The sequence below is a fragment of the Athene cunicularia genome (genome assembly GCF_003259725.1).
Source record: "Athene cunicularia isolate RWA chromosome 15 unlocalized genomic scaffold, athCun1 chr15_part1, whole genome shotgun sequence".
Taxonomy (NCBI): Eukaryota; Metazoa; Chordata; class Aves; order Strigiformes; family Strigidae; genus Athene; species Athene cunicularia.
Window position 1 is genome coordinate 6702310 of NW_020799121.1, and position 26785 is coordinate 6729094.

Below are 26785 nucleotides of genomic sequence, written 5' to 3' on the forward strand. Positions count from 1 at the left end.
ACTACTTGTGATTCCCTGATGTGATGAAACAAGTCAACATGGAGCTGACTTTATTAAATGAACACTGAAAGACACAGTGAATCTTGTTTATTTCACCTGAACAGTTAAAGTTACTGGTACAAGTCTGGAGTCTTTTCGGGGCCTTCCTTTTTTCTTCTTCTCTACCGTTTCTCCCTCAAGTTCCAGTTTCCGTTTGGGTGCACTGAGTGGTTTAGCAGCTGGAATCTTCTCTTCACTGTCACTGCTGCTCTCCAGAATATCCTTGGGCTTACTGTCTTTAATTAAATTCTGATCCTTCAACCTAAGTGGAAAAAAAAAAAAAAAAAAAATCAAAAAAAAAAAATCAAGTTTTATATAAGCTGATTCCAAAAGCTGCCACATATCCTACACACTGCATTCTTATAGGTAAGAAAATACATTCTTAGACTTGTTTGAGCATATTTCAAAATGCACAAAAGGAGGAAGCTGAAGAGGTATGGCAAATCCTCTACAAATGTACAATGTGCACATAAGCTGATCAGACATATTCTCCCCTTTAAAAAAATTAATCAAACTAGCAGTTAGCAACTAGATAAACCTGTAAATAACAACTTTATTTTAGCATTCAATTCCAATCAGATCTCTTTCCCTGGGTTGATACAAATAATTCAGCAGTCTGTGAGATGCAAGACTAGTCCATCTTTTCCCCTCCAGTGGACATTCCACTTTCTGCTTACTCATGCAGAACTCATGTCATTCTGTTGTCTATCCCCAAAAGTTGTCCTATTCAGTTCTGACTACTGTAAGTAAGATGCATATCTGCAAATCATACAAATGACCTCACTGTTCCATTTTCCATTTCAGGAATACAATATAACTAAAGATGACAAAGTACAAGCCCCTGTGAACTCTTTTCTTAACCATTATACCCTAAAATAGGTCATTTAATCATACTCTGCCCGTTCCCTCCAATAGCTGGTTAATTCACAACAACATTTTGCCACTTATTCCATAACCACTCGGCTTCCTAGAAATACCTTGCATAATCCAAACCTTTTTTCTTTGGCATCAGAATTATGCCAAACAATACACTTTTATCCATACTTTACTGACACATTAGAAGCAATTATGAGAGTATTTTAATATATCTTTCTTCTGCATCATATGGTTTAACCCTTTGACATAAAAACAAGGTATTTCATGAAAACACATTTTATTGATAGTAAATTGAGCAACTACATACTTCTTTCTCAAGACTGCTTTTTTTTCTATTGTTTGTTTTGGTGAAGGAGGAACACTTATGCCATAACACAGTATGTCACAAAACCAAAGGCTTTCTTTTCTCTCTTTTTTTTTTTTTTTTTTTTTTTTAAAAATCATCTGGATCCAGAGCCAAAAACCCTTAAAATCAAAGCATCTTCTCTGCATGCCTTCAAGGCATAAAACTGAAATATAACTGCAGCTATTATGATGATAGGCTGTCTGCAGACATGTACAGTAATTTATCTTGAAGTAAATCTCACTCTTGTACAGAGATGCAGGCTGGCTATTTTTGTCTTCTAAGAACCACAGATGCATGCAGACACACATGGAGGCACACGCACACACCACCTCTTGCAACAACAGTTTTAACTCAAAAGTACTTCGAAGAGTATGCTTGAACCCAAATGCCAGAGACAAATGTACAAAGGGATAAGAGTTTACCTATTTGTAGCTGCCCCCTTCCTTCCAGTTGTGGAAGAGACCACAGAGAATTTCTAGAGTGCCAGCACCATGACATCCACACCACAGAGTATCAATATTTTAACTCTCTATATCATTATCATTTTTTTCTCCCTGGGCTATGTCTTACCTGTCCACAACAGTCTGATTTGTATTTGTTACAACAGCAGTCCCTGAGGTGGCTTTGGATCGTTCTGTAAATCTAGAATCGAATGCTCTCATAGGTTCAATCTTGGATGGAGTTGTCAATACAGAGGAAGACGATGCAGGAGGAGCAGTTGAGGCAGAGGTAGCATTTACACTGTCAGTAACAGAGACAGGAAAACAAGGATTGAAAGAAATCTAGTATTGGTAGCCTACATTGCTCATAACAACTAGCTAGCATTCATTATATTGGCTACAAACCATATTGAAAACCTTTCACTCAAGTACATACATGAATTACGAGATGCTTTTTCCCTTTCATGCATCAGTATCTTGCAAGCTTTGACTGCTCTCAAAAGCTGTTTATGATACATCTCAGAGCTAAGAGCTTCATGTGACCACATGGATATATCTAGATCAAAAGACCTTAATTCATTCATTATGTATTTTTAATTCAGGAATGAAATAATAGTTTCAGCTGGTACTTATGTACCCAAAGGGAAAGGATCACTATTTTATATGATGACCAGGGTTCCCTGTTTTACCCTTTGTTCAAGTTACCAAATACTTTCCATTACAAGATTATATTCCACTGTTTATCAACCAATTTGCACCAAAACAATTCATGCCAGGTTTTGGGTTTTGTTGTTGAAGAATACAAACTAATTATTAGGCCTTTCCAAGCATAACTCTAAGGCAAAGGACTGTGCTTTCCTCATGCTAAAGCATTGCAGGGATCTATTATTTGAATAGCTGTTTACAGATTTTTCAATTCATTTGGGGAATGGATTGAAAGAAAGAATTCCTCTAAGATAACTGGTTTGTACTAAAAAGCTGTTAGAAGTCCAGTTTCCAAAGAAAAGGAGACTTAATAGTTTCAGCTGTCAATCATTTCTCATAGTCTACTCACTCAGTTTTTAATCTGTGACCAATTTCAACTTAAATCTGATGGAGTGGTAAAGGTTCCAATGACACTGGGCTCTTATGAATGCTTTAAAGAACACACTGAGGAGAAGAAACCAAGTCAGTGATACCACTGACGGAAAAGCAAGTAAAATTTAGTTGTTCCATAATTAATTTATAAGACACACTCGCCAATCAGCATATGTGCATTGACAAGTCAGTGTCACTGTGCTCCAATGGGGTTGCTATACAGGGAAGAAGTATTACCATGTTTGAAGACAGGAGATCTACAGGACAGAGGACAGAATTTGATGGAAAACAGACTTCATTACTTCCACTGCTGGAAAACCTTCTATTATTTACTAATAACAACCCAGTAATCTATAAGCAAGTCAATTTGTTAGAGCACTAGCAATTAATTGCATACCTCATTGCATTGAAGTTTATTTCCAGAACTATGTATATGGATTTATTCATCACTGATTTATCCCTATTTAAAGTAACCAAATACTAATAAAATCTTGATGTTTTCAGGAATGTTAGATTCTTGAAGTTTTGCAGTAAGGAAAGCACTTTAATAACTGCTTGATTACAGAACTGTGAACAAGAATTAAAAACTAAACAGAGTCATATAAGTGAAAAACAAAACTGCAAATACTGACCCATCTTTATTGGCTGCATCATCTGTTGGTTTTATACTGGCTGCTGTTGGCTCTACAGAAGGCTTTGAAGTATTAAGGGAATTTGCTGCGTTAGAATCTAATGACATGAGCTGCTGGTTACTTTGAGAAGACAACATTGAGCCAGACAGCGATCCAGATATTGGGATGCTATTGAAAAATGCTGTAGAAAAATCCCTAAGCAAAAAGACAAACAAGAAATACATTTCTCAAACGTTTTAAAATTACTCTTCTTCAATTATTTTTAACTATTTATTCCATTCTTCCCTTTTCCACATGCGGATACTCATATATAACCCATTGTTTCTCACACACAAGGGACACTAAAGCCAGCATTAATGTAGATATGAACCTGCAATACAGTATTGTTCACTCATCTATAATGGTAGATAATGACATTATTTATTAGAAGTGAGATCTTACAGCTATGAAAACATAAGTTGAATTCTGTAAGTATTCACAAGGACCTTCCAGCAAGTGTAAAAAGGTAAAGAAGGATTTTAAAGACAACTTCCAAACATACCCAGTGTCCAGCTGAGCTATGCAGAGAGGCGTGATCCTTCTCCGACCATCTGCTGTTCGTGTTTCAACTTGTTTTTTTAAGAGATTCTGTTGGAAAATATATTTCATTGTCATTTCTGATAAATTGGAAATGCGTTTTTTCTTTAATTTTTTTTTTTTTTACCTGGCAAGAATAGGTTTATTAGTTGAAAAATGTTCCTCAAAAATCTGTTAAATAATTTTTCCCTCTTATTGTCTTCAAATCATACTATTATTGCATAAATAGAATCAAGCTACATTTTTATTAATGTAAGTGTATTTTAATACCACAAATTTTTTTTGACCAACAGTAGGTATTTTTTAAGTATTTAGAAGTTCATATACTACAAAGTACTACAGAATTCTGATTACTGCTCTCAGGCTGTACCATAACATACATTCTTTTTAATTTAAATGCACACGTTTCCAATTCTGGATCTATCCATTTGTAGAAAAGACACTTGTGAAGAATGTAATCCGCTGTCCACATTAAGAGTCAAGTCAAACATTCTCATCTGTGTGCACCAAATCCTTCATTAAATGCTGTGTTCTGTGTTTAGGAGAGAATTAAATAACGCTTTCCACCTCCTTCACTGAGAGACTGAAGCACAGTTCTAAAGTTTGACTGTTATCTACCTCTGGTTTCCTTTCTGCAGACCAAGAATTTAGCACCCATTGTAGAAATATCCCCAAGTCTTTTTCCACAGTGTCTTACTTGTACTTAAAAGCATTTCACCTTTTCAGCAAGTCCCAGTAACGTAAACTGGACCATTCATGGGTTGAAAGGTGCCATTCACCACAAATAAGGAAGCAGAAGTTGGGTTTATCATATGCAGTTTGATATGTATCAGCTTACTACTTGACACCACAAAGTGACTATCCGAGAACACCTACCTTTCTAATGTCCTCCAAACTCTCCCCATTAACCATGCTTGCCACTTTGGGAGCCGCTGTCGCAGTCCCAGATGCTTCCCTAATTGATGCATTTTTCTGCTCCACCTGCTGCTGTTGCTGTCTCTGTTGATACTTGAGCATCTCTGGGTTCTCAATAATGGTGGTAGACAACTGAGCTTCAGTCATTATAGCTAGGCTTTTACCATAGGTGGACTGATGAATGTTGCTCTGTAGGTGTTAAAAATGTATCACACAAAAGAAGTGACTATAACTGCTAGCATGACATCACTAATTATAATGTTTGGAATCACACAAATCTAATGAAATCCATAAAATGAAAATGCCCTCTGTATCACTAATACACTGCAGATTTTTTTCTTCCTTTATATTTTCAGCTGACACTAAATCAATATGTAAAGTAATTGGAATTCAAAGCTTTAGTTGCTAATAGCAATGAGAGGAAAAAACAGCCAACAGCAATCAGTTTAAAAAGACTTGCATATATGCAAGTCAAAGAGTAATTTTAAAGTGTTTTGAAGCACCCACTACTTGTTTCCTTAGCCAAATAATTACTTCAAATGTATAATGATGTGTAAGCAAGTGGATGTTTTCCAAATAGACTTTCTTTCCAGAATAGAAAGTAATATCACAAATTCATTTCCTGACTACTCTTTTTTAATGATTTGTAGACAAGAACACATTTTTCTGTAATATGGAAATCAGTCACTACACACTTCTATAAATAGTCCAGTATTTTAATTAAATCAATACATCCCTCAAATATGATTACAAATTCTCTGAGTGCTTACTGTACCTTTTCCTCCTCACTGAGAGGATCTCCAAGTTCATCCTGGGAAAAGTCCAAAAATGCTACTGATCCATCCATGGAACACACCAGGATACCGAGTCCATTAAGGGTCCTGAAAGAAATAAAGGTCCATCTTTGTTTTCATTCTCTTTCATCGATGTAAAGGGGCAATACAATGAAATGCTCAGTAGAAATCTTAGCGTAAGATTTATTATCACAGCTACTGAGGGAATCAAAGAAGCGGGACAGCAAGGAGACAGGGTGATGGAGAGCAGCACTCCTTGTGCCAGTATTCCTTTGGAGACTGCACACAGAAAGCTGGCATTAGAGCAATACACCTACTCATGGCACTATCAGCACCATGAAAACCTTTATGTAGGGGTAAAAGAAAATAATGTTCACAATGAACAATGAGATAAAATTATAAATATATTTGCTTCACAAGATGTATAAAATTTTTGTGATAATGTAGCTGGGTGAAGAAAGAAGCCTTCAGCAGATAAGCAATCGATACGCTTCTTTTAAGGCCCTATAAACTGCTGCGTGGGGTCCATGGAGGATGAAGCTTCATCATGCGTGGGAAACAGTAACAGATAGTCCATTCCTATAAAGAGCTTACAGTCCAAATAAACAAAATAGGAAGGAGAAAGGATAAGACTCTCTTGAGAGAAGCTCTGTATGTTGGGTAAATGCGTCTTCTCCATCATCTGAAGCAACAGCAATAAAAAGAAAGATGTGCATCTGAGCAGTCCAAAAATCTCTGTACTGTTGCAAAAGGTGGCAAAACCGAACTACATGAGCGTGCAGACTACATCTGAACAAGAAGTAAACAGTCCATGGCAATAACGGGATAAGATTGTGAAGCTATAATAGCACAGAAATGTATATAAATTATAGAGGCTGTTAATAAGTTTTGGAGGGCTTTAAGGGCTTTGTTTAGCCCCTGAGAAGTAGCTGTTCGTGATAAAGCAGAACTCGTAGCTTGCTTAACACTTTTGCTTAACACTGACCTATTCTCTGTTGGAGGAATGAGATTGGGAAAGCCCCAGAACCAGTTTGGGCCAGGAAAAGGAGACACAGTAACCACTGGCCTAAAAAAACAGGAAAGAGGAAAAACCCACCTAGGGACGAGAAAAAGGACCCAATAAGAGAGCAGACGATCCCAGACCCGAATATGATTATTGGCCCAGACTATGGTGTGAGGGGTGGAAACTGAGACTGTAAGAGTACAATTGCCCGGGAAGGTCAGTGTTTGGGGTCCCCCTCCAGAGGCCCCCAGCTCGGGCTGTCTGAATTTGTGCACCACAGACAGAATGAATAATGCTTTTTATTTTGAAGGCCCTGATTCTGCTTTGGGGAACCTAGGATTGAGCCGGAGGGAAGCAGCAGCACCTGCAGGTAAGTGTGTGTGTGAGGGTGAGGAGTCACAAGGGGCACCTGCTGGCTCACTGCAAAGGGACTCCAGTCCTCCCAGTTCGAGTCTCAGGTGGTGTGGGTGCGACTCCTTGATTGGTGTGTGAATGCTCAGGCAGCGGCTTCTCACCTTAACAGTACCAGGCAAGAACATATGTTTGATTCTGTTATTGTTCATTATTTGGGTATTTAAGCAAACTGCACATGTTCTTGCATATGGGGATATATTGTAATGCTCTTCTGGAAGTCTCAAAAGGTTTTCTTGGTAGGGGAGAGAGAGAGAGAGAGAGAGAGATAGGAAAAATTATACATTCTAGTCAATGGAATGATAATCTTCCATATATAAGCTATTATTGCATATTTGAAAAAAAAATATGAGCTTTGACTACTAACTCAGTAACTTCCAGTTATAGAGCTCACAGAGACAGGAACATAGTGGTTTACAGAGACTTGTTACAGACAACGGAAGAGGAAAGGGAAACAGGCAGAACTCTGAAGTCCTATCCAAACTACTCCAGCAAGGCTTAAAAATATTTTACATACATCATGGCTACAGGTGTTTGAAAACATCTCTTTTCGTGGTGGCTGGTGCCCTGATAGCATCGCATCCAGAGAAGTTAGCCTCAGCACCATGCAACTAGGTTAACCAACACTACTCCAAGTTAGAAAATGATAAAATCTTGAGTTTTCTGCTTGTTTAGCAGACAAAATTGCTGAGCTCCTATTGACCTCTGGATCCAAGCAATTGTTCCATGAAAACATAACCATGTTCAGATACTATGATGATGGATCCAAGTCTAAAATTCTAAAACAGAAACGAGAGAGCTGTAACAATATAATAGTATCAGATTTCTCTGAATTTACTCAGTCTGTTTTCAGAGTGGAGCACGTTTCTGGGAACATTCCACATTACTGACATTTTAGCCATACATTTCAATTTGTAAACAGGATATAAAATAATAAGCTTCCTGATGATACTTAGCCTCTCAAATATCCCACAAAACCATTTCCTCAGAAATGGCAAAATGTTAACCAGCTATTACTCCCAATGACTTTATGCCATGAAATGTGCAAATTGCAGATGGAGAAATAAAAAACACTACAGGAAAACAAAACTATTCCAAGCTATTGTACTACAACAATAGCAGCACTTTGCATGAAATATTCCACTTACTGGCTTTCTAGCCTGAATCTGTTAAAGAAAGAAAATGTTTTGGTTTTGAAAACTTTTTATCGTGCTTCACTAAGCTTCATGGGAAAATCTACATGGCACAGAAAACAGGAAGTTACACAATTGTAAGCTTTAAAATTTACAGCATACCATTAAGATCGTAACATCTATTAAGGTAGAATTTCAAAAGTTAGGAAGTGCTAGAATTAAAACAACCTATGTAATTACCTGTGTGCCCATCATGAAAAATTAGTAGTCTTATTTGTACAGAACTGTTAACTCTCTAAATCACCTGATGCATAGGTGCAGAGTATTTTTTTTCCATATCATTTACTGAGTGCTCTCATGGTTACTTCTCCCTTATTATCCAAATCTTGCAGTGAATAAACAACTATTAACTTCTGCATTTTTATGGCCAGGCCTTAGAAGGAAAGCAGGAGAGGAGAGAGTACCACTAACTGCAGAAAGAAGAAAACAAGATTTGGGAGAGTAAACTGCTGGGGAAGTGGTTTGTCCAACCCAAATCACTAAAGATGTCCTGTGGTCTCCCGGGGAAGCTCAGCACTTGCCCTTCTGCTATGTCCTGTGGTTGGAGGATGGGGTGTGGTTGGGTGTTAACAGGTTCATTATGGCTTCACTGAGACTTGCTACATGATCAGCCTCTGGGACTCTTCAACAGAGACCAATTTATATCCCTCAACATGGTGCTTCAACAAAACAGTATAGCTACGTTTTTACTAAAAACAAAAGCTATTGCATTTACTTTTTTTAATACATGAAAAACCTTCAGGCAATTCAAATAATGAGTGAGTAGTGCATATGTGTGTGTATAAATGAGTATGTATAAAACATTGAACCTAAATTTGCCATAAGGGTACAGTGCAATAACTTTTCATAGATGTAATGTACATAAAACTTACCAAGTCATGTTATAAAAGACAAATTCTATGAAAAAAATTCAGAGAATCAGAACAACTAGGAACTCATTCCACAGGTATTTTACTGCATCACGTTCTAAATAGTTTTTATTCAGTTTCAGTGTTATGCAATCTCAGGTGACTACAGACTAGTTGCTGATGTTACTATCAAAGATGTTGCAGCAGAACCAAAACCTTCACGAGCCAATTACTTGTGTTCCAACAGCCACAATCTGTACTGGTTTAAGGAATTTCCACTTGATAGCAACACTGGCTTTTGCAATGAACAGCAGAAATCAACTCACCAGGAGATGTCCATGATAGACTTGTCAAACAGCTCATGTATGACAACTAAAGGTCGTTTCAGACAGGTGAGCTTAAAATAGAAGAAACAACACTCAGAAATGTAGCAATTCTACGCTACCACAGATATTACCACACTTACACTTTCCCAGAGTCTAACAATATTCACCAAACAAGATCTGCCCAGGAGACAGCTGTATGCTTGGAGGTATTTCTGAAGCACCTACTTACCCATTCCATTACTGGCACAGAAAAGCTTTGGAGAAAAACAGCTGACGTTCAACCCTCCCCTCCTTTCTGAAACACTGACTGAATTTCTTAACCACCTTTGCCTTTACATCACAGTCATAGAACACTCTCTACCACTCAAAAAGTAATTCCGCAAATGCTGAAGACAGCTTCTATTCTAAGCTTTACAGAGATAAGGATGTTGCAAACTGCCAGCACAAGAGGAAGGCAGAAAACAGATTAGGTTTCCATGTCCTCACTCAAACTACTCTACCAAGAGCAAAGGAAATTTGACTCACAATTATCCTTAGAGAGGATTCCTCTACACTTATAAATCAGCTTAGTAATAAAGAACTGAATTATGAAAATTCCTGGTAACATATTCTAAATCAGGCATTCTAAGCTCTTTAATGTTAAATCAATGGACTTGTATCTACAGTATATACTATAAACTGAAATGAAACAGAAGTCAATGTGGTCTAAGACGTTTCATGCTCATAGGTTCACAGATGTGGCATAGTAGTCTTCAACAGTTATTTCTTTTATGTTTCTGTAGGTCTGTTTTGTATACACACCTATTAAGCTTTTCAAGACAAAGACAGTCTATAACTTTGCATCTCTATAATACCTAGTATAACCTCAACAGGCACCCTAAATGAAATCATAGTATAATTAGAAAGTAAAATATACTGAGAGTGATACTTTGATATGGGTATGCACTGGTAGCATTGCCAGAAACAGATTTAGTGTTATTGCATTTAGCAATTGATGGATAAATATCACACTGGAATCTATAAATAGTAGATTGCAGTTAGCAATTGGTGTGTGCTGGCACATGTTCTCATCAAAGCTTTACAAATCAGTTAAAATTTATTCTCTGTCCTCTGCAGTTGCCAAACAACCCGTCTTGCATTTATAAATGTAAGAATAGCTACTCTTCTTTTAGCCAGAGTAACAATTTTAGTGTAGATTTTAAAGTAAACTAAACTAGATATTGAAAACTTGAAACTATACTTAAAAAGCTCACTCACTTCCACATTCCTTTCCATAGCAAGGACAGATGCCAGATATTGAAGTCAGAACAAAGCAGAAAGATGAGCTGTATATATGCTCAGAAACAGCTATACTGTGCCTGCTATATTCTCCTCGTACCCATAAAAGCAAGACTAACAAAGCTAGACTCCAAGAGGGATTAATGGATAGATGGGCTAAACATGGAGAAACAGTAAAGTCTTAAGAAAGAGACACTCGCATGGAGAATGAGTAAAAGACACAGGAAGAAAATACGCCTGAATTATGTTTATTAACTGTGGTAACACATCATTTCCCGTAACAGTTCCTCCCCCTTACCAGGGCAACATACTCTGCCCCTGGCTTCTAGCTGCTTTGGCTTTGGAAAAGTGAATACCAATCCACTTCCTTCCCGCCCAGCTAATCCTGTAACAACAGAGAGAAAAAAACTAAACATGAATCTAAATATAAGACCTAGTGCTGTACATGTGACCTTTGTGCTAAACCCCCAAGTTATCCAAATGACCACACCAGTTCAAAGGCAGCAAACAAACCACCTACCCAGACAGAAAGAGATCGATCCTTACTACCAACAGCACAACAGCAGTAGGGACAACTGGACTTGGTGGAGCTCCCATTCTTTTGTTTCTTCTTGAAGATTTTTGGATTGAATTTCTGAACAAGAGATGCCCAAACTTTTATTACAGTAATTACATTTTAGTAGATTTACTTTAAAAGCAAGTTTTCCACTTAAGAGTGAAAAAGAAACATTTCATAGAAACAAAGTCCCTAACCAGACTCTATAAAATCACTGACAAAGGTCGCATATGCTTTCTTAAGGGGCTTTCTGAATGCCTTAACAGGAATGACAAATAATATTAATTTTACTAGTGATCAGGAAGCCACTCAAAACCTAAGTCACTTTAATCAAGTCACTGAACAGCTAACAAAGCTAGTGTCTGGCATTCCTATCATGCTCCTGTACTCTTCCTTCTTATCTTGTTCATCCATGTCCACCTCCCTTATCACAAAAGCAAACTGCTTCCAACATGTAAACTTGATATTTTTTAATCACCACCATGTGTTTGTTTTACCTATCTTCACCTCTTGTCCCATTTATGCATAAAATTATCAAAAAGCACATATTAGAAGTTTTACTTCAGAGATAAACTACTATCACTCACTCACCACTACTGTAACTGCCTTCCGATGTCCTACAAAATCCATGTTGGTTTTCCATCCATCCCTCTCAATGATCTGAGCAGTAGGTCCAGAATTATTCATGGCATGAGCAGAAACAAGATAGTGACCATCAGGCGACCAGCTAAGACGCAACACATGAGTTGTCCCTCCACACTGACAAAAAAAAACATACTCGAGTTTTAAAAGTGTTTGGCAAACAAAGGATTTTTAATACAAAGTATTTAAATTTCAGATTAAGGAATATGATTACAAAGTGAGGTTTTTGTGAATATAAAAGAATGACATTACATACAATTCTTAGCACTTCAGCCATGTTTATACAGGTGATCTAGTGTAACTTATGAAGCCCTACCAAAAGGGGGAAAAAGCAACCAAGAGAACTTTTTTAAAGGAAACAAAATGTGAGTCTTTTTGGATAGTGTGCACTCAGTATCTTGTTAGTCCTTTGTCACTAACAGTCCTTGACAGTAACAGGGCTGCAGCATACCAACTGCTAATAGTAATTACAATACTGTAAGATGACAGCAAAGCACTCCACTCGCTAAGAACCAGCTTCTGTCCCCAGAAATTTGATCTCTTCATCAGTACTATCACATAAGAGCCCTATGATGCCAGACCAAAGATCCCTCCTAAGTACTTATCTCACTTCTGATAGTGGCCAATAGAAGATGCATATGGAAGAACGTAAGAACAATGTAATTAGGGTGCCAGTACTTCCTTGGAATAACCTCTCCATTTCCAGGAATTTACTTAAGTGTTTACATAACCTGTGTAAACACTTGGCATCCATAACATTTAATGGCAATGAGAGTCTCAATTTAGTCACATGTGTGAGAAAGTAGCTCTTCCCCCCTCCCCATCTTGAACCTGCCACCTGATACTTTCATTTGATTTGGCACTGTCAAATTAACTAATGCTTGTACAGAATCAGAGTTATTATAATTTTCATTCATTCTATAGGAATTCTCTTTGAATAGTCACACATTCTGAAATACCTCATCAAAGGGTTTTGTGATGCTGGTTTCCAGCTGCCAGTCCATGGTCCGCCACACCTTCAAACTTCGATCGTCAGCCTGAGAGGCAATATATTTTCCAACAGGATCCCAGGTCAGCCCTTTCACCAAGCCAGAATGACCCTTCAAAGTGGCAAGAATTTCTGTGAATGCAAAAATTGAGAACAGAGAGTAGTTACTGATATCTCCTTTAGGACAGACTGTTGAGGAGATTCACAGGATCTTTTTGAAACAGCATATTAAATACAACTTCCTGCAATGTACAAACAACAACATATCGACCAAACTGGAATCTGTACTTAAGCCAAGAATGATATTAAAAAAAAAGGTAAAGAGAACTCTGGCCAGAATAAGGGGTGCAAAACTCTTTATAAGAAATAGGTCAGAGCAGGGAGTCCAGCAGAGCCCAGGCACTTCAGAACAGCACTTTCAAGCTATGGAAAGCAGCAGTTTAACTGGAACTTGTTAAACATTTACTTTCTCCTCCGCACCCAAAGATTATGACAACAAATTCAGCTTTGTACACCAAACGCAAACTAAGTAAAGTTGGGACTGAATAGACACACAAGCCTGGCAGACCTGGTAACCTACTTTCAGTCAATCTCTTGTTTATCAGCCTGAGAAAAAAGTACTGCACACAGGCTACCCAGCTAGCTTGAAAGTCTAAAAACTCTGGTATCAGGATTGAAAGCAACGCTAAAATAAATGGCAGTGACTGAACACTACAGAATAGGAGTTTGAGCCTGCATCAAGTTAGATGGTGAGAAGCAGCCAAATAAAGGGACGTGCTTCCTAACTTGCCACGGACCCTCACAGGTCAGCGACAACTGTCCAGTGCACCAGCTGTGCCCAGCAGCATGCTCCCTGAGAAAGAGGCCTTGGGACTGTGTGAATTGCCAGTTCTGCAGCAGTGGAAAAGGGAAAATGGCCATCAAATGTAAGACTTGAGAGCTGCTGCAACTGTGAAGCTCCCCATGTCCGTCCTTCCTTCATCATGTAAAGTCACGTGGCTTATTCAGCAGCAGCATTTAAAATAGGGTAAATAAGATAATCCCCCTCTGAAGGCAAATGAATGGAAAGTCCTGTAGGTACAAAGGCAACAGGGAAAAAATATAAGCATATATAGATGTAATATCAAGCTAAAGTACTATCTATTTGGGATTTTGCAGAGAAAGTGAAAGAAAATACATGTAATAATGACCTTCATGTAAAATTAGCAGCACAACCTGAATGTAGCTGTTGTCTACAGCAGAGTGAAATCCACTGCTCATCGCCAGCCAAACTTGGAAGGAGGACTGACTCACTAGATTGCAAGCATGTCGTCTCAAAAGACAGACAACCCATTCCCACATACAGATTTTCACAGTCAGCAAAATACACCCATGGAGGGAAGACTTTGTCACAAAGCTTTATATACTTGCACATCTGAAATCTAAGAATTCTCACCTGGAAATTTGACAGCATTCCAGATGACAACAGTGTTATCCACACTACAGGATGCCAGCCAAGCATCATGTGGAGACCATGCTACATCCATGACATCTGTTTAAAAAAAAAAAAAAAAAAAGTTTCCATTTGATACATTGATAGTAAACAGAGAATCCAAAAATCTTTTTTAAAAAAATACTTGTGTGGCAACATTGCTACTATCACAGAGACATGATTATCACCTCACTGGAAGGTAAGAAAGAACATAGCAACACTCACTGTGAGAAGGCTCTCCAACTTACACTGCTCCATGGGGAACAAAAAAACAATCCAAGGCAAAGAACACAATGTTTAGTGACTATTGAAAGTACTAATGCCTGTATAAAGACTTTGTCTTGTTTTTAATGAAAAAGCAACAGCAGCTATTGCAATGCACCCGCTTTATTCCAACATGTGGAGCAATCAAAATGATTTCAATATTGATTTTAATCATAGTTCATGTCAGCAGGTGCAAAATGCATCTGAAATTATCTGGTTTATTAATCTTTTGCATTGCTTTTAATTATTTTTTCTAAATGAACATTAATATTCTTTGGTTTACAAAAACTTTATCTTTTGCCAACCAGGAGGTTATTCACTGCAAGTGTGAACATTTAATTAAACAAAAATACAGTTTAATTTCCTTTATTCAGACTTGCAAATAGCAAGATATAAGTTTCTCAGTTGTTAATCTTTCTACTACATAGTTGCCAAAAGTTTTCTACTACTTTGCCAGAAGTTACTTGTATGAAAAAAATCAGCATTTGATCAAGAACTACATTTTCTTTTAGATTTTCATTGTTGCTCTTGAAATTACTGACTTGCCATGTGACACTGAAAACATTTTTTTTCCAAATACCTTCAAATTATGTTCATTCAACAGCCTTTTAACTTACCTCCTGAATGGCTTCTGAGAATCGAGACACACCTCCACTGCTCAACATTAGTAAGTTTGCTACTAGAACCAAACACAGTGCTAGGTCCAATGTACCTAAATAAAATAGACACAGTTGTCAACAGAACCACCTGAAGTTCTTTAAACTTTCTTTCTACAGAAAATCGGCTGTACAGTACACTTTTATTTTATAGTCAGTTATTCCCGCAATGAAAACTGAAGGGGAAAAAAAAGTATTTTTTTAGAGAAAGTAATGCCAGTTATTAAAAAATCAGCTTCAATAAAATGTACAGTTTCTAAGGATAGCAAAAAATGAAAACATTTAAGATAACTCTTCAATCTCATCAGGAAGCTTTCTTCAAGTGAGAGCAGAGAGACTGCCCAGGTAGACACACACTCCAGCCCAAGAGGCAAGAGACCAAATCTCCAGTACCAGTGCTGTGGTGTCACAGGTTTCAGCTTCTTATGCACTAGGTGAAGCAGTGAGCTTACAAAAGGCTGGCACAGGGAAGAAACACTACGAGATGTTAGAGTCACCTACTTGAAATAAAAGAGAAAACCGAGAAGAAATAAACATGCTTACGCAGCTCGTTTCCACACCATAATCAACTTGTCATCTCCCCCTGAAGCCAAGTAAACTCCATTGTTTGACCATCGCACACAGTTCACACAAGCTGAAATGTAGAAAAGAACATTTGTAAAATGAAATATGAGAACAAGTCGTTCTGGGCTGGGGGGCAGAGTTTATAATAAGCACAACTTGACAGGAGACATTTAGGATTTAAGTGTGCTTTTCCCACACAAAGCAGTTACTCTGTCTGCTTTAGATAAATGAATTGGTACTTATCTTTTAGTAGCAGTTGAGGAACTTCTTACTTTAAAAACCCTATTCCTTATTTAAAAAAGCCTCACCAAAAGTAGTTCAAAAGAAGATTAATATTAATCTTATGAAGGAAACTGCTTGTGGTAAACGAGGTAGGATTAAGATGGCGAAGAAGGAAAGATATATCTTGAAGAAAAGAACACGCATCTTGAAGAAAAGAAGGGACATCTTGTTCAGGTAACCATACTTCTTTCAAATGCGATGTGCAATAAATCCAGAATAATTTAGAACTATAACCAATATATTTCATATGATGTTTCCTTTATACTTATTTTTTTCTCTTGCCCTTTTATTTAGGTCTCCACAGTTTCTGAGAATGTGCATTATGAATTACTTTGTGGTCACAGCTGGAAAAATCTCACAAGGAAGAGATTTCCAAAGGTAGATATTTCTCTGTACATTTTCCCATATTTTAACCACATTTTCTGCTGAATATCTAAAAAGTATATAGCCAAAGTATGAGACCACTCTGCTGTATTTTGTTGATTCTTCACCACTGGACAGTGCATGATTTTTGTAATTACAAACATGTAATGCTTAAGCTTTGGCAAATTAGCCACAGATGGTAAAAAAAAAAAAAGTAAAAAATAAGTCTTTGTTACCTAAGTGATTGTCCATCTGACAAAGCATCTTGGGAATATTTTCATTCTTTTCATCTTCCTCTTTCAGAACAGGAGCCATATTCCAGATCACAACTTTCCCAGAATCCTGACCTGTAAGAGAACAAAAAGCTCACACTTTTAAATATATGCAAAAAAACCTTTTCAACTTAATCTCAGTTTCAGAAGAAATACTAAAATTTAGGCATTACTGCAGTGAGAACTTTGGAAAAATCTGCATACAGATGCCATTCTGATATAATTACATCAAGTCAGAAGTGTTTTATTTTTCTTGAAGCTATTATACAGCCTTGTTCAAAAATCGTTCTGTACATAACATATCAACTATTGGGATGAACTACTTATAATAAAAATTGTGTTTTAAAAGAGCCCTAAATTGCAGTTACTGTTCCCAACATAAGATCATTCACTATTGTGATCCAAACAATATTTCTGCATGTATTTTTTGAGCTATTGCATTTATATAATTGGATTTTTTTGTCCAAAAAGCTCTACTATTTAGCAGGTCAAAAAATCCCAACTTCACATTCAGTTCCTCTTCAAATAAAACAGAAATTTGACCAGCATGGCCACGACTCAATTATTGCAGCTACCATATCAATGATGTCCAAGGGGATGAGTATTTCAGAAAATGTAACCCTGCCTTCTGCAGTAACAACAGCACTTTTCAATAGATTTTAAACACATAATTATCTGTTCGTGGTGGTTTGGGCTGGGATAGTTGATTTTCTTTACAGTAGCTAGTATGGGGCTATGTTCTGGATTTGTGCTGAAAACAGTGTGGATAATGCAGGGATGGTTTAGCTCTTGCTGAGCAGTGCTTACAGAGTCAGGGCCTTTTCTGCTCCTCACCCCACCCCACCCATGAATAGGCTGAGAGTGCACAAGGAGCTGGGAGGGGACATAGCCAGGACAGATGAACCCAACTGACCCAAGGGATATCCCAGACCATATAACGTCATGCTCACCATATACAGCTGGGAGAAGGAGGAGGAATGGGGGGATATTTGGAGTGATGGCATTTGTCTTCCCAAGTAACTGTTACACATGATGGAGCCCTGCTTTCCTGAAGATGGCTGAGCAACTATCTGCCCATGGGAAGTGGTGAATTAATTCCTTGGTGTGCTTTGCTTGTGAATGTGGCTTTTGCTTTACTTATTAAACTGTCTTTATCTCAAGCCACAAGTTTTCTCACTTTTACTACTCCTCTGAATCTCTGCTCCATCCCACCACTGGGGATTGAGTGAGCAGCTGTGTGCGGTGCTTAGTTGTCAGCTGGGGTTAAACCACAACACTGTGTGACGTGTTTTTAAAAGGATGAGACTGAAGTGTTGTGAAGGCACAAGATCATTACTATAGCCCAAGATTCTGCCTTCTCTCAGTGCGCAGACATACCTTGTCCTCCTGTTGCAAACTTGGTCCCATCTGGGTGAATGTCCACTGAGAATATTGGCTTTCCTGGAATTAAAGAACAAGCAACACTGTACTGAATTGGTTTAAGATCAAGAGAATGCAGTAATGCCAAAAGAATCTTAACTCTTCTGGTTGGTGGATAACTTTCTTCTAAAAGCTATAGTTGTAAGAATTACAGCTGACTACAGGAGTTGAAAGCAACTTGGTGACAGACATGACAGCCTATTAAAAGTGTATATGGAAGTTATCATGCCATAACCAAGGACACTTAATCCAGCAGGACATGCCAAATGCCTCAAAGCAAAATAACACCACAAAGCAAGCACCAACGAGGCAAAACTGTATCTGAGTGAGGAATTTCTTCCAGGTTTCTACAGTTCATTAACTGATGACCTGAAGCAAGTTTTGGTTTTGTTTTTGTAAAATCATCCCCAATCTCAGATTGCATCTGGTGGTCACACAATTACCTGTCTCAAATTTAAATTCTGTTGTTATGAAACTCTATTCTACCCAAAGACTAGCTTTTATTTCTATGGCTTCCATATAGACAGAGGAAGACTAACCAACTCTAATATTACTCTTAAATCCTTCAGTTCTCCATACGCTACATCTTTAATGTAAACTCTATAACAAGGAACTAACATAGTCGGGGAACAGATTTGGAAACCAGACAACCCTCACTCTCAGCCTATTCTGCTTTGACCACTGGATTACATACACTCTCCTATATGTTCACAGCTTAACCTTTGCAGGAGGAGAAGAAAGAGATAAGTAAGTTTACTGCCTTTCAACGATGCTCAAAGAGCTACCACTAAGGATTACTTGAAGGAACATGCATGTGATTTCCACATTCAAATAATTTTTGGCAGCAGTCCCAAACCTTTCAAACTGGAATGCTTCTGCAAGCAAGATCACACACACGCCAGTATAAAATGAGGCAATTTATCAAACAGCCAGAAAAACTAGTACCCACGTACCAAGATGACTCAATAAATTTCCCATGTGTATCAATTCTTGCACTGTATCTTCATATGTTAAGGCTTAAATAATAAAACCTGGATAATTTATCCAGGGATAGGTTTCATGTTGCAACTGTAGCATCTGAATTCCTTGACACTAAACTGCTAACAAAACCCTCATCCAAATATCTGGTATTTCTTACTTTTTGAGGGATATGCATTTTGCTTCATGTCAACTTTTATTTTCTTTATGTTGACTTGTTTTAAGGTTTATTTTATTTGGATTTATATTGCAACTCTGACATGTGATTCCCCTTAAAAGTTCTACAGGCAGCCAAGCAAAGACCTTATGTACAGTAAGATGGCACTCAACTTACATTCCTTCCAAGTCCTTTAGACCGCATAAAACACATAAGCTGAGACTTAGTGATGGCTTTTCTTCAGCTTGTGGTGCCTGATTCTATCTTTTATTAACTTGAATGCACCATGCAGGGCTAAGCTGAATATTTAGAGAAACGTGGTGAAGAAACAAACATTTATTTTGACCTTCCCAGGATGTGGAAGTTCCCTTCAATAAAACCAGTGCATCATTTGAAATAGTTTAGCCCACTGACACATACAGAAACAGGTCATTCTGTAGATCTTATAGGTGGAAGAGGCTACCTTGTCAATTTGTGTTAACAGTCTTGGGCAAGAAGACTTACTGTACTCTCAAATTTGCCACTAGACATGAAGAGGAGAGTGCTCCTTCTAGCAAGCCAGTTACCAAAGACCTTTTATTTGTACTAACCTGGCTCATTTTGCCTATGTATCATTCACACCAACAGGAAACAATTCCCCAGCAAAACAGAAGGAACAGTAACCTCTAACACAGGGGCATCAGTAATCAGGAGGAATTACGGCTTCCAGAGCCAGCACAGCACCTGTGAACAAGGCTTCAGTGTTTAGGTGGTTTGTAGTTTAACAATACTGTATTTTAAATTGGTTTAATAGATTCAGCTGTCTCATAGAAGAAGAATCGTTCCTCCTCTACTCCAATTCCACCACTCTTCCTTCCCCAAAGTCTGCATTAAAAAGTAGCCACGACCACAGCACACACTGGTAAATTTGTCTGACAGACATACTGGCTTCTCATTACTGAGGCAAAACAGATGTGCTAGACATTCAGAAAAACTGTGAAACAAGTCACTGCACCCATTGCTTTATAAAAATTACTGACATGATATAACTTTCCTTTCCTTTACAAGACAATTAAAACTATCAGAGCCTCTCCAATTTCCACCTTAAGAGCACAACTCTACTGGAGCAGTAACATCAGCTCTCTTCCTCCTTCTGGGCAAAGTTTTTCCACAGATCCACCAATAGGGTCGATGAAATTCGTCAAATTATTTTACATATGGAGCCAGAGGTAACTTAGCGTCAAATTCACCATAAAAGCTTAGTTAGCCACCTCACACCAGGGAAAATGTCCACCTAGCCCAATACTCTGCATTCAGAAACCAGCACTAGAGACCTCCCCTAGGTTTCTGTACAACGGTAAGCACACAGTGCTTCTTCCTAGAATAAACTTCCAGCTCCAAAAAATTTCCAGTTCTGACTTCTTGAATTAGAAGCCCTCAGTAGACTTTTCAATCAGCCATTTCTCAGATCCGTAATTAACATCAACAGCCCCTAACACAGAGAGATCAACTGCTGAGCCATGGACTCTGTGAAGAACCACCTACTTATCTATCCTGCACCTACCACCTGTTACTTCCACACCCTAAATTCTTGTATGGGAGAACAGTGCATGAAAATCCTTTGACATTCACCCCATTCTCTGGCTCACAACTCTATACACGTTCATCATGTCTCCAGCTCAGTTCTCCCACTCCTAGCCCCAAGAGTCCTGCTCAGTCATTCCTTGTACAGAAGCTGTCTCTCACTTTTGATCATTCCGGTCACTCTGCTATGAGCCTTTTGCAGTTCTCCTGTATTTTACAACATGCAGGAGAAATGGCATTGAAAACAGTGTTCAGACATAAATTCCATGTATTTATATAGTAGGATGTTTTCTTTCGAGTTCTTTTCCTCACATAAATTTGGGGTTTGATCTACTAAGTGCTGAGCAGATATTTTCCTAAATTATTATAAACCTAAGAACTCAGACCTCAGTGGAAGTTGTCAGGTCACAGGGCATTATTTAATATGTGAAGTTTAAAAAGGGTATGGACTTTGCACTCAGGAGAGGCAGTGGTAATAAATGAAGCCCTCAACAACAAATCAAGTTTCCTACATGGTTCAGCCGTGATCCAGGAAGGGATCTTATTCCACAGGTAACTAATCATACATAATGATCTACCCACTAAAGTTGTCCTTTTCCACACAAATTGCCAATAAGCTTAAAGCACAATGACTTGTGAACATGAGGCCCGTCAAATTAATCTCCTGTAAGAGCTAAGTAAATATTATTTTAATCTGATGGATAATTCCTAATAAATTGGACTCGTTTCAAACATCTCAATCTCACCAGCAACGTCCAGATGCATCCAGTGGTTAACTTTCGAAGACATGCTTTATCTCCCTAGAAACATTAGTTTACTAAATTAAGTTCCAGACTTCTAGGAGTTTGTACAGATAAGTCTTCCGTTTTCCATATACAGGAAATATGTCAAACTACACCCAGCCTCAACCTGTCACACCCTCTTCTTAACAGACATTCTGCTTTAATCGAAATACAAACAGCAACTGCAAAATGCCATGTCATATACTGGTGCAGCAGAACACTTAAAATCAACCTGGGGATCAACTATTTACAGGTCAATCTGGATTTTATTTCAAATTACTTTGGATATTATTCCAACATCTGGAGGGTAATAACATTAAACATGGACTCTTCAGCTACTTAGAGCCCACAGATTTCAGTTCACAACACTTTCACTGTGTTCTTCTACTTCAACTGTAAGTTGAAGTAATTGTATTAGTGGAGGAAAGCATAAACTCAAGATGACAAGAGCAAACCGAAGAGGGAAACAACTTTTTACAAACTAGCTCAGGACCAGAGGACATCAGGATTTCATTCCTGGCTCTGGCTGCAATGGCCTGTTGGTGAAGGCAAGAATAGCAGCAGCACTGTTTGGATACCTGCAGGAAACAACTACTGCATATAGGAACCTGTTCAGCTGAAAAGATCACTGGCATCCATTTTTCTGCATGTTCCAGCATCAGAAACCATAGAGAGTCACGGGGGTGTAATCCAGACTAGAGAGCACCTAATTTGGCCAATTCTCAGAAAGGAGTTGTAGCTTCACTATTATTAGTAAGCAGCATATCAATGTCACAAACAATTCAGTTCCCATCAAGCACAAACACTGCATGAAGTTTCAAGTCAGTTACATAATCATCTTCATGAGTATAGAAATTGGTGAAACACAGGTGGAGTTCACAGTGGCATGTTCAAAGTCACCATGTTAGCAGTAAGAGGTGTTTAAATGCCAATACACTGACTTAGAAAAGGAAATCTTCCCAGTGTCCTGCTCCAGACCTGTGTGTATTTTTCTTGGCTATTGAAAAACACAGGGCTTGTCGTGATTACATTAGATTATTTAGATTTGAAAAAAAGGAATCATTAGCAAAGCTACCTGCTTAGAACATATATTAACTCTTTCATGATCTAGAAGGAATTTATGTTTTTAATAGTTTGCTCTCTACGCTATTATGCCTATCCCTTAAAATACAGAACAAGTTCAATAATCATGAGTGTTTGCCCAAGTAAACCAAGACTTATATTTGTTTCCAGTTTTATCACTCAAGAGATGTCAAATGATTTTAAAGAAAAAAAAAAGAGAACAGATTAAGTGATCACAGGACAGAAACTTAGTGAGACAAACTCATTACCAGCATGCTCTTTCCTCTAGGGTACTCTTATCAAGGGAATACTGTTTACAGTGGTGGATAACTGTCACAGATTAAAGCTATAAGACTTGTTCCATACTACTTGTGGTTTATAAACTGATCACAGATACTGGGTTTTTCCTCACTTCTTTCATTTTCTCAAAATAATGGAGAAGGAGCCATTATTTGATAGCAACCACTTCCTTCCTGGGGTCCGTGTCTTTATCCGATTACATTGTTAGATCTTGTCGAAACAAGCCAGAAGGCACAAGGTCCCTGTTTCAAAGTGACTGAATGCTTTCCCATGCTCCCGACTGGACATGTGCTCGATTTCCTAACAGTAATCATGCATCAAAACAAAACGTGATACTCCAGCAGTAACATTAAAAGCTAACACTGCATGTTTTAAGATATTTCACCGTCTTGTAATAATTGCCAAACAAAAGTAGTTTAAATTATTGAAGCTCCCAGCATCACACTACATGAGGAAGCAAACCAGGTTCATTAAAAACAGAACACCTTATAACAGACCAGATGTCCTGTTGGATTATTTGGTTAAAAAACCCAAATACACATTATGTACTTAAAGAAATACTGATAATGAAACAAACTTGGAACAAAAAGTTCCAAGTAAGGTAATTCAAACCCAAGAAGCAGGTTCCATCTTTAAAAAAAAAAAAACAAACACAACCACCAGCTGAAGAAAAAACGCAATTTAAAATATTGCATCATTTTTGTTTGTTATTTAACTGTAAGCAGTAATCAATGAAATATAAAGACAATTTCTACCACAATATGAGTTTCTATACATTTTGCTTCCAGCTCAACTGATACGTAACATCCAACACGACTCACAAATCAATTCAAATATTTGCATTCCACCATTACAGCTTGGAGAGGTAATAAACTCCATGCCTATATTTAAACAAAAGCAGGCTCCAATCTCTACAAGTTATACACAAACAACACCTTGGGGTTTGCACAGGTTTCTTGAAATGGCAAGGGACCTCCTTTCCTGCCGGGCTCGGTGTTTGCCTGCATTAGCCAACTTTAAGCACCAGAGCTCTCAAAACCCCGTGTATCAAATATGTATATACAACTGTTGGATACATGATGCACCGTCATAGATACTGAATGGAAAACTGGGAAGGAGAAGCAAACCACACCATCTGTATCTTACAGTCATCCACTCCTGTCCCCACCGTTAAGACTGCACTTTTCAATATTCTTCCTTGCTCTAAGTCAAAGAAACATGGAAGAACACAGCAATAATGAGAATTTCATGCAAAATCAAATAAACCCACGTTAAGAGTGTGAAAAGGTTACGGAAAATGCATCTGAAGAAATACTTCCAATAAGTACTCGGATAAAGTGACATTAAGAACTCCAAGACAAAAACCTGTAGATCCAAAATGTGTTAAAGTGCTTTTACTGTAAATGCACAGCATCTTGGCTGAGCAGCATATGATTCCCAGGCGTACTGAATTTCCCAGCTATGACACTAACTTCTAACGTCTATTATCTCATGGAGAATGTATGCCTGTAAGCATCATTAAACTCAATCTAGTCTGTTCAGTAAAGTACAAGTCCAAATCGGAGTGGGGAAAGGAAAAGGCTGGAAGGACAGACACCACCTTGATCTGGTGTGTGGAAGAGCCAGTCTGGCTATCAGGACTCTCACTCACAAATCAACAACAGCAAAACAGCATCTTGTGCCCGTGAGGAAAACAAAAGGAGTAAAAATTATCACAATGAGTCTCCAGTACACACAGTATAAATTATCTTTACCCTGTTTCTGGAGAGGTTTCAGAGCAAATCAGTAGGCCCATTAAGAGTGATGGAGGCTACTTGCATGCAGCGATGCCTGCAGGATCCAGAACCTGGGACTTTAAAAGAGGCCGACTAAACTCACCAGTTTTTATCCTGCACTCCTCACCCCAAGGACAACGTTGTATCGTCCTGTACACGTTAGCAGACCTTAATGCATTTTACAAATGACACCAGTGATGAATGTCTGTTTCACAGGTGGTGAAACTATGAAAAGTGACTTGCCCAAACTCATCTGAGCAGGACAGTGGCAGGAACAGGAGTAAAATTTGGGACTGTGTAGTGCATTATCCACTAGGCAAAGTATCGCATCCTTTATAAATGGAGGCACGCTGTAAATTGCTTGGCTGAAGACTTTTCTGCAACGATTAGGTGTATTTTAAATTGCTACAGATTTCAAACACATACCCATACCAAAAGGTGCACTCATTAAAGAAATAAAGAAAGAAGTTACAGATCTAATCTCTGTGATCTACACAAAATTTAAGGCGAAAGTTTTTATTCAGCTGTTCATGTATTCCCATTGAAGATTCAGAGCCAGTCCACAGGCAGCCAGACTTTAAGATATAAATGCTACATCTGTTTAGATTAACCAAGCAGAAATGTAAAAACCATCTCAACTAAAGTACTTCCACATTTTTTCAGTTCACTACAACCTTTCGTTAAAAGGCTAGGTCCATCTGCTGACTATATGGCCCCCAGAGAGTAGTTCAAGTAAAGATGCATATGAACTGCAACTCAAGGCTTAAGTTACTGTTCCTAAAACCTGCAGCATGATTAAAAAGACAACAACAGAGACAGAAAGGCAGCTGTGAAGTTGCATCTGCAGTTTTTAACTCAAAGCACACTTTTCCAGCTGAATAAGCTGGTCTCTGTCTTGGTTTTATTCTAGATACCAATCAGCTAGATGGGTCCAACTATTGACATTTATAGCAGGATATAAAATTCGCAGTCGAAATAAAGCTGTATCCGTGAATCTGAGGGCAAAACTTGCATAAACAGAAGTGAGCTCTTCACGTTAGGTTTCTTCTCACTGCTTTGCCAGGAAAAGTACAGGTCTTACTCCAGAAATTCGTCATAAGCAGTGTAAATACGTAACACTGATGCTATCCTGTACTCACCATACTAGGAAAGCACAGAGCTTTCTGTCAACATCGACACTTCATTCTGAAAGTGCTTTAGCTCACAAAATCTCTACAAAAGTCACTAGAGGAGTGGCAGACAGGATACTACATAAATTCAGGGAGTTGTTTCCAAAGTACTACTGGAAGACTCTTTTTCCCCCCATGGCCAACAACAGCACAAACAACCTCTGCTGAAGCTTACTGCATCTGGGGACTTTACCACTGAACTTGACTCAGTGATGCGAGGCCACCCCAGTCAGAGTCGTGCATTGGCACAGGATGCCTGAACATCCCACGGGGTAAGTCCATCGCTGCACAAAAGCCTCCTCTCTCTTTTGCACAGACGACACTTGATTCAAACCATCCCTCCTCACTTCCACAAGCTGAAGTTGCCCGACGTTCGTGCCTGGCAGGTAAAAGCAGCTCACCCCTCCCTGCAGAGCCCGGGCGCTGGCTGAGCCCAGCTCTCCCCAGCAAACACGCGCTTTGCCAGACGAGAACGATCCCACCGGCCGCCACCGGCACGGCTCCAGCGGCCGCCGCCGCGGCACCCTTCAGCCATCTTCTGGAGGACGGGCCCCGGCGAGCCCCCCCAGCACCCCAGCTCTGCCTTCTGGAAATCACACTTCTCTAAAAACCCGCGTTTCGTTTTCGCACCGCCAGCCCCCTGCGAGCCTCCCAGCCCTCTGCCTCCGCACAAGCCCACCGGGACGGCGAGAACTTGTCGCTCCCCGCTCCCACCCAGCGGCACCTGCCCCCCACCCCCCCGCGTACGCGCCGACGGTTCCCCAAAGC

At 38.7% G+C, this 26785-nt stretch overlaps 1 protein-coding gene across 1 annotated transcript in view; it reads right to left on the bottom strand.

Annotated features, from left to right (window-relative positions):
• Positions 1-18249, bottom strand: part of LOC113486135 (protein HIRA) — a 30087-nt gene extending 11838 nt beyond the window's left edge. The window contains exons 1-15 of the mRNA XM_026859837.1: positions 18190-18249; positions 16777-16887; positions 15875-15965; positions 15293-15387; positions 14376-14471; positions 12912-13072; positions 11902-12069; positions 11275-11388; positions 9477-9547; positions 5677-5782; positions 4863-5090; positions 3952-4037; positions 3411-3605; positions 1832-2002; positions 97-301 (exon numbers count right to left, since the gene is read on the bottom strand). Of these exons, the coding sequence (XP_026715638.1) occupies positions 97-301; positions 1832-2002; positions 3411-3605; positions 3952-4037; positions 4863-5090; positions 5677-5782; positions 9477-9547; positions 11275-11388; positions 11902-12069; positions 12912-13072; positions 14376-14471; positions 15293-15387; positions 15875-15965; positions 16777-16855 (1866 nt within the window). The 5' untranslated portion in view covers positions 16856-16887; positions 18190-18249. The remainder of the gene's footprint in view (positions 1-96; positions 302-1831; positions 2003-3410; positions 3606-3951; positions 4038-4862; positions 5091-5676; positions 5783-9476; positions 9548-11274; positions 11389-11901; positions 12070-12911; positions 13073-14375; positions 14472-15292; positions 15388-15874; positions 15966-16776; positions 16888-18189) is intronic.
• Between the last annotated feature and the right edge of the window lie 8536 nt (positions 18250-26785).